The 7,500-nt window shown below is 37.3% G+C and overlaps 1 protein-coding gene across 1 annotated transcript in view; it reads right to left on the bottom strand.

The window, feature by feature from the left end:
* Positions 1-7,222, bottom strand: part of LOC135101592 (pro-resilin-like) — a 15,731-nt gene extending 8,509 nt beyond the window's left edge. The window contains exon 1 of the mRNA XM_064005756.1: positions 7,110-7,222. Coding sequence (XP_063861826.1) covers positions 7,110-7,121 — 12 coding nt within the window. The 5' untranslated portion in view covers positions 7,122-7,222. The remainder of the gene's footprint in view (positions 1-7,109) is intronic.
* Positions 7,223-7,500: the final 278 nt, after the last annotated feature.

Here is a 7,500-nt window from a genome sequence, read left to right as displayed (position 1 = left end):
CAGTGTGAGTTTTGGAAGGCACCGGTGTTTTTTTGTTTGTTTACTTTGTGAATTATTTATGTTGTACGTTGACTTTTTTTTTTTTTTTTTTTTTTTGTTGTTGTTTTGTAGCTCTTTTCTTTTCTTTTCAGAATAGCACTACGATTTACTTTTTTTTTTCTTCAGCGCAGTATGTTTACATGTACATATACACATGCTCTCTCTCTCTCTCTCTCTCTCTCTCTCTCTCTCTCTCTCTCTCTCTCTCTCTCTCTCTCTCTCTCTCTCTCTCTCTCTCTATCTATCTATCTATCTATCTATCTATCTATCTATCTGTCTGTCTATCTATCTATCTATATCTCGACACCTTTGAAGACCATCAGTCATTTGTAAATTCAGTTTGGATTATGTTATCATATCCACTGACCCACGTGTTACTGAATGCCAAAAACGTCATCATAATTTTACGTATTCTCTCAGCCCTCGCTCTGAGGCACCTGCCAGGGTGATGTGTGATGGCTCCAAAGAATGTCGTGAAGGTACTTATTAGCGGGAAGAAAAATTATTATTAGTGTGAGTTAAACTGAAGTGATGAAGCCAGCAGGTAGTGATGGTGTCCATATGGCTTAGATTGACGTGTCCTCGACCTAGCATTTACATTTTTAACACCTTTACGCGTACACTTCTCTGCTTCTTTCTCTTCATGCAATCAAAGCCGGAGTTAATGTCACGTACTGGTTAGGGAATCACGTCAGCACGTCATCCCGGCCTAACATGAAGGCTTTAGGCGCTGACGACGATGATGAGGCACAAGACGAGACTGCACACTACACCACTATAGCAGAAGGCGTCTCCCACCTGTGTGTGTAGTTTCTAACCTCTGGCTACGTGTGTGTGTGTGTGTGTGTGTGTGTGTGTGTGTGTGTGTGTGTGTGTGTGTGTGTGTGTGTGAGTTTTCGATGGCTCGGTATTCGGTGTTAAGTGAAAGAAAGTCTAGTAATCGTAGCTGAGATATCACGACAAAACATCTTGTGAGTTATCCATTACATCTGTTGAGTTTTTCACTTTTTTTTCATTTTTCCTCTCTCTCTCTCTCTCTCTCTCTCTCTCTCTCTCTCTCTCTCTCTCTCTCTCTCTCTCTCTCTCTCTCTCTCTCTTTCGTGTATTTCTGTCAAACCAATCGCTGGTTTCATATTTTCTTGGCTCTGTGTTCCCGGAATGATAGCTGAGCCACAGTCATTGTTTGTATTGATGCTGAACTCTTTCGTCCAACCCCAGTTATTTATTTATTTTTTTTCCATGCTGCAGTTTTTTTCACAACTGTATGAAGCGTTGCACCGTTATTTTCTTCAGTCTAATATAATTTCAGTGTGTTTTTGTTGTCTATATAAGAGTTGAAAACCATTTTTTGATGTTGCAAGCTTAAACATTAATTATCAGGTATCGCATCTTTACTATATTCAATCCAATGTAATTTCAGTATGCTTTTTGTATTCATATGAGTGTTTGAAGCATTATCTTTTCTAAGTCACAGAGATGGCAGGCAGTGGAGTGGCGAATATATCGGAAGTATGGAAAAAAAAAAATCACCGTCCTTAAGAAGTGAAGACGATACAAGTCGCTTTCCCAACTGTAGACCGCAAAAAGCTAAAAGAAACACGCAAAATAAAAAAATAAAAAGATGATAAATAAATAAATAAATAAAAGAAAATCAAAACAATTAACTCAGTTACCCCTAACATCACACGCTCACTGCCTCCACTTTTATGATGGCCTTTATTGTTTTCTTCACACTGGTACAAACAATTCTATTATGACGCGGCTTTCACTCAAATCAAGCCGCTTAACACTCCACTTTCCCTCTCGCCGCCTACCCCGCATCACCTCTAACACCCTTCTTCTCATCCCCCACCCCCGACCCACCTTTCTCACTCCCAAACGAAAGGGAAGTCAGTGTGTGGCTCTCAGGGGAGTAAAAGAAATAATCTTGCCAAACCACGTCCGTCCGGAGAAGATGTGCATGGATTAACGTAACGAAATGTTTTCTGCGTTCCACCTTCCCCCCCACCAAGGTGCCCCACGTGCTCTTTATGGCGCTGCTCTGCTTGGCCCGGAGGGAAAGGAAAGCCATTGTCTTTTTCAGCGGTGGCGATAAAAGTTGTTGCTTCACCGTGATGGAGATCCAATTATGAAGGTACTTCCGTCATGGTAGAGTGAGCGAATTTAGAATTAAGAAACTTTGTGTATAGAGAGAGAGGAAGTAAATAGAAGAGCAAGAGAAAAGTTCGACTGTTTCACCTATAATAAAAATCCACTTTTGAAGGTACTTCCGCTATCATGAAGTGAACAAATTTAGAATGAAGAAATTTTGTGTAGTAGTAGGAAGGAGAAATTAAGTAAATATATAAGAAGAAGAATTCAGTTGCTTCACCCATAATGAAAATGCCACCTTGATATTACTACTTTCGTGATCATGAACTGAGCAAATCTAGAATGAAGAAATTATTTACATGGAAGGAGGAAGGAGAAATTAAGTAAACAGAAAAGAAGGAGAGTTCAGTTACCTCACGCGCGATAAAAACCCCATTTGGATATCAGTATTTCTGTGTTCGTGAAGGAGATAAAGTAGAAATAAATTAGTACTGTATAGAGAGGGAGGAAGGAAGAGATTTAGATGTGAGTAAGAAAAAGGTTAATTGTTCCAACTGTAATAGAAATACCATTTTGGTATTAGTACTTCCGTGATCGTGAAAGGAAAAAAATTAAGGATGAAGAAAAACAATATATAAGGTAGAAAAAAGCTCAGTAGATAAATGACAATAATAAAGGTTTACACAACCAACTAAGGAGGAAATAATTAGTAAATACGCGGAAGAACAACAAAAAAAGTTTTAATAAAGGGAAGAATGAAATGGAGGGAAACTATCAGGCTGCAGTAGGTAGAATATGAAAGTGAAAGGAAAAGTTATGGTAGTGGAGGAAGGGAAATGTCTGTAAATAGAGATGTAAAAAAAAAAAAAAAAACAGTTTTGCAAGCAGGAAGGTATTGTAGATTATAAGGTTCCTCAATAAGTAGAATGAGAGAGAGAGAGAGAGAGAGAGAGAGAGAGAGAGAGAGAGAGAGAGAGAGAGAGAGAGAGAGAGAGAGAGAGAGAGAGAGAGAGAGAGAGAGAGAGAGAGAGAGAGAGAAAGGGTGGGGGAGGCACAAACACACACACACACACACACACACACACACACACGCACACTGATATACTTGAAGAAAGAAAAATATAAAGGAAAGAGAATGTCTGAAGAGCTGAAACGAAATGACGATAACGAGAGAGAGAGAGAGAGAGAGAGAGAGAGAGAGAGAGAGAGAGAGAGAGAGAGAGAGAGAGAGAGAGAGAGAGAGAGAGAGAGAGAGGAAAGTTTTGCGTACTAGTAGTAGTAGTAGCAGTAATAGTAGTAGTAGTAGTAGTAGTTTTCCTATTTTTTTCTTTTTTTTGCAATGAAGGTGGTAGGAAAAGAAGAATGAAGAGAAAGACTCATGAAAGTAATTGTTTTTGATAAGTTGTTTTTTGGTATATGTAGGTGAGAGACAGACAGGCAGACATTGACAGGCAGACGAACAAACAATATATGAACAGACAGGAAGGCTGATGAAGATGAATTTTTTTTTTTTTCGAGTATGAGGATGTACGTGCACACACACACACACACACACACACACACACACACACACACACACACACACGACCGGCTGGTTATCGCTCTGTTGCACAGACAAAAAAAAGATGAAATCGTGAATGCGCCTAAAATTTGTATGTGAACTGATGAAGAAATGTGTGTGTGTGTGTGTGTGTGTGTGTGTGTGTGGAGCTGTTATTCTGCATATTTTGCCATCAGTGGAAGTAATAATTGTACTTGTAATAGTTCTATATACCTAGGTTTCAAAATAGAAAGGTAAGAAATGTGATAGCAATGATAGTAATAAAAATTATGATGATGACAATAATAATAATAATAATAATAATAATAATAATAATAATGATAATAATAATAATAATAATAATAATAATAATAATAATAATAGTAATAATAGTAATAATGATAATAATAATAATAATAATAATAATAACAATCATTATTATTATTGTTATTATTATTATTATTATTATTATTATTATTATTATTATTATTATTATTATTATTATTATTATTATTATTATTATATAATCCATTTCTTTTTTAATTACTCGTAGTGAAATTATGATCACCACCAGCACCACCATCTCCTCTTCCTCCTTCTCCACCTCCTCCCTCCCCATCGTCCACGTTTTCCCCTTGCCCTTCGTAGCTCTTCAGTTTCATGCATGTGTGGGGAGGGAGAAGGAAAAGACTTTCCCCGTAGGTAGGATGGTGGGAAGGAGAGAGAGAGAGAGAGAGAGAGAGAGAGATGGTCTCGTAGAAATGTGGAGAGGAGGAGGAGGAAGAGGAGGAGGAAGGATGGGGCGGCACACCTGTTGGTCTGGTCGCGTCCCACCTGTGATCTGTTTGTTACCTTTGTATATAACGTTTGCTTATTACTTTCTTCACGTGTACAAACATGGCACTCGTCGTCATGGGCTAATTATCTGCCACATTCCCCACAACACCTGCTCCTTGTGGCGGTGTTGTGTTCGCGGCCCGCAAATAATGCACTCGCCAACCCCTCCGAGCAATGGGGCAAAGTTTTTTTTTTTTTTTATATGTAAGAGGAGCACTGGGCATGGACAACAAAAGGTTTGAAAAAAAAAAAAAAAAAGCCCCACTAGAGCCCCAGTCCCTTAAGAGAGGTCAAGAAGGATCATCGAAAATTGGAGGGTAAGTGTCTTGAAACCCTCCCTACCTGTGCTGTTTGTCTTTCGATTTTATTTGGCAGCTCATTAAGTTGTTTTATTTTTTTTTATCAGTATCTTTCAGGAGTTTTATTCTATAACCTTATTGTATTTTTAAGACCATAAGGGATGCTGCAAAAAGTCAGTAGGCCGACGAATGGCAGACCCTTTATAAACTTTATATCCAACTTTTCATTTATATGTAAATGTTGTCTTAAAGAAGAAGCATGTATCACGGCAAACAATTAACATGATTCTGTCTATATGTCTGTTCACCACCGTTGTTACATTAGCGTTATGCACCGGAATGACTGAGAACATTTATTTTCCTTTTTTCCCACACTTTCTTATTCGTAAAACAGATAAGGATCCGAAAGTTTGAACGCAGAAGTCACGATCAGAATGCTAACGTCGTAATCGTTAAAGCTGATATTTTGTTTTGTACTAGTACAAGGAATCCGAAGGTGGTGATTAACTGTACGAGAAGACTTTTTACTACTACTGTTACTACTACCTTTACTACTACAACTATTACCTCCACTGCTGCTGCTGCTGCTTCTACAAAGGGAGGCACGAGGAACTGTAGGTTTTGTTACTTGGTTAAAAAAAAAAAAAATGTAGTAGTAGTAGTAGAAGTCATAATAATAATAACAATAATAATAATAATAATAATAATAATAATAATAATAATAATAATAATAATAATAATAATAATAATAATAATAATAATAATAATTATCGTTGGGAGAGGTAGTACTTTGTCTTAACCATAGCCAGCGCCAAGGGACTTTACTTTTGCAGTATCATAACTCACCAGCTTTCGTTTTGTTATCTGGATTCGCTAGAATTTGTTGAGAAAACGCGCCTTTTTCACGAACATTCGCAAGCCGTAAAAGTCGCGATACATTCTGTGCTTTGGGTTGACTCACTCTTTTGACCAGATTCTTTATCTTTCAGAATCTTTCGGGGCAAAGTTAAAAGTTCACGTGACATAAACATGACTCGTATCAGAACTGAGAGCAAAATACGCCAGTGTAAGTCAAGTTTATCTATGTTTTTCATCTTCGGTGTTTTTTGTCGAAACCACCACGCCAAGACGATGTGTGTTTTCAGGAAGATAATAAATGAAAACAGGAAGAGACACCAAAATAAGGGGAAGAAATGCTATGATACCGCGACACGAAAATCTTTGCATACACGAAAAGAAAAAGAAAGATCGAGAAGAAATATTGTCAGGTAACATTAGCATCTTATATAATTTAATTGAAGGATAAAACGATGTGAACGAAGAATACAAGATTGTGAGATTTTTACCGCAATGAAAGAAAATATGTGCACGAGAACTTTATTATTTTTATTTTTTTTTTTTTAGATTCATGAGACGGCCCCCCCCCCCCCTTTTTATTTTCTTTCTCTTTCTCTTTCAAACTAAGCTTTAGTACGTACTCATGCTTTGTGCTTGAAGACCAAACTGTCGAGTGAAAAATTCTCTCTAAAAAATAAAGAGTAAGATCTAAAATAGTTAAGAACTCTACCGAAGACTAGTTCTGGGCAGTGTGTGTGTGTAGAGTAGTTCTGGGCAGTGTGTGTGTGTGTGTGTGTGTGTGTGTGTGTGTGTGTGTGTGTATCAAAATGTCTTTTTCTTTTAGTTTAAAAATAAGCACTCCCCCAAAAAAAATCTGTTAAAATCTATCAAAAAGAAACTTTATATATTCCAGCAAACTTCTGCTTTTAAGTGTAAATGAGTTTGGCCAGCGCCACAAAAATTAAAGTGAAAAATAAAAGCCCTCTCATTTTTACACTCACTAAAATTTAGGTACCGAAAGTTTTCAATAGTTGGCCAGTTTAGTCCCCGGGGGTTTCTCGATTCCTCTTTTTTTCTAAACTTATTACATTTGAAAAAAAAAAAAAAAAGTTCAAGTCGTAGGAAGCGAAAAAAAAAAAAAAAAAGAAAGAAAGAAGTAGAGAGCTTCAGAATTTATAGATAACAGGTTACAGTATCTGAGAATTTCCATCTAATCAAATATAACCTTAAATTCGACATCCCATTCTCACTTATGCATGAAAATAATAACAATGATAATAATAATAACAATAACAATGATAATAATAATAATAATAATAATAATAATAATAATAATAATAATAATAATAATATTAATGATAATAATGATAATAAGAAAATAAAAAAATATATATATATATAATTCAAAACACAAATAAAAAAGAAGACAAAATCAAGTGGAAGAAGTTAGAAGAAGACTTCAGTACCTGCGGCCTCATGATAGCGAGGTCGGAATGTTGAAGGAAGAGGACCAGCGTGCGTGTGTGGGGGGAAGAAAAGTGAGGGTCAGGTGGTACTTGTCTCCTCAACGCCACCAGCTGCACTGAAGACTCCTTGCACCATGCCTGCCTTATATACTTTCCCGGCTGTAGGGGGAGGCGGCGCTGGTGGTGGTGGTGATGGTGGTGGTGGTGGAGATGGTGATGTTAAAAAGTCTTGGATGGTATATCTCTCTCTCCTCTCTCTCTCTCTCTCTCACTCTCTCTCTCTCTCTCTCTCTCTCTCTCTCTCTCTCTCTCTCTCTCTCTCTCTCTCTCTCTCTCTCAATCACAGAAGAGGAGGAGGTCGGGGCGTGACCTTGAGGGGAGAATGATGTGT

Source organism: Scylla paramamosain, chromosome 6, assembly GCF_035594125.1.
Source record: "Scylla paramamosain isolate STU-SP2022 chromosome 6, ASM3559412v1, whole genome shotgun sequence".
NCBI lineage: Eukaryota > Metazoa > Arthropoda > Malacostraca > Decapoda > Portunidae > Scylla > Scylla paramamosain.
The sequence above is the reverse complement of the archived record's forward strand: the minus strand, read 5'-3'. Positions and strand labels throughout refer to the sequence as shown.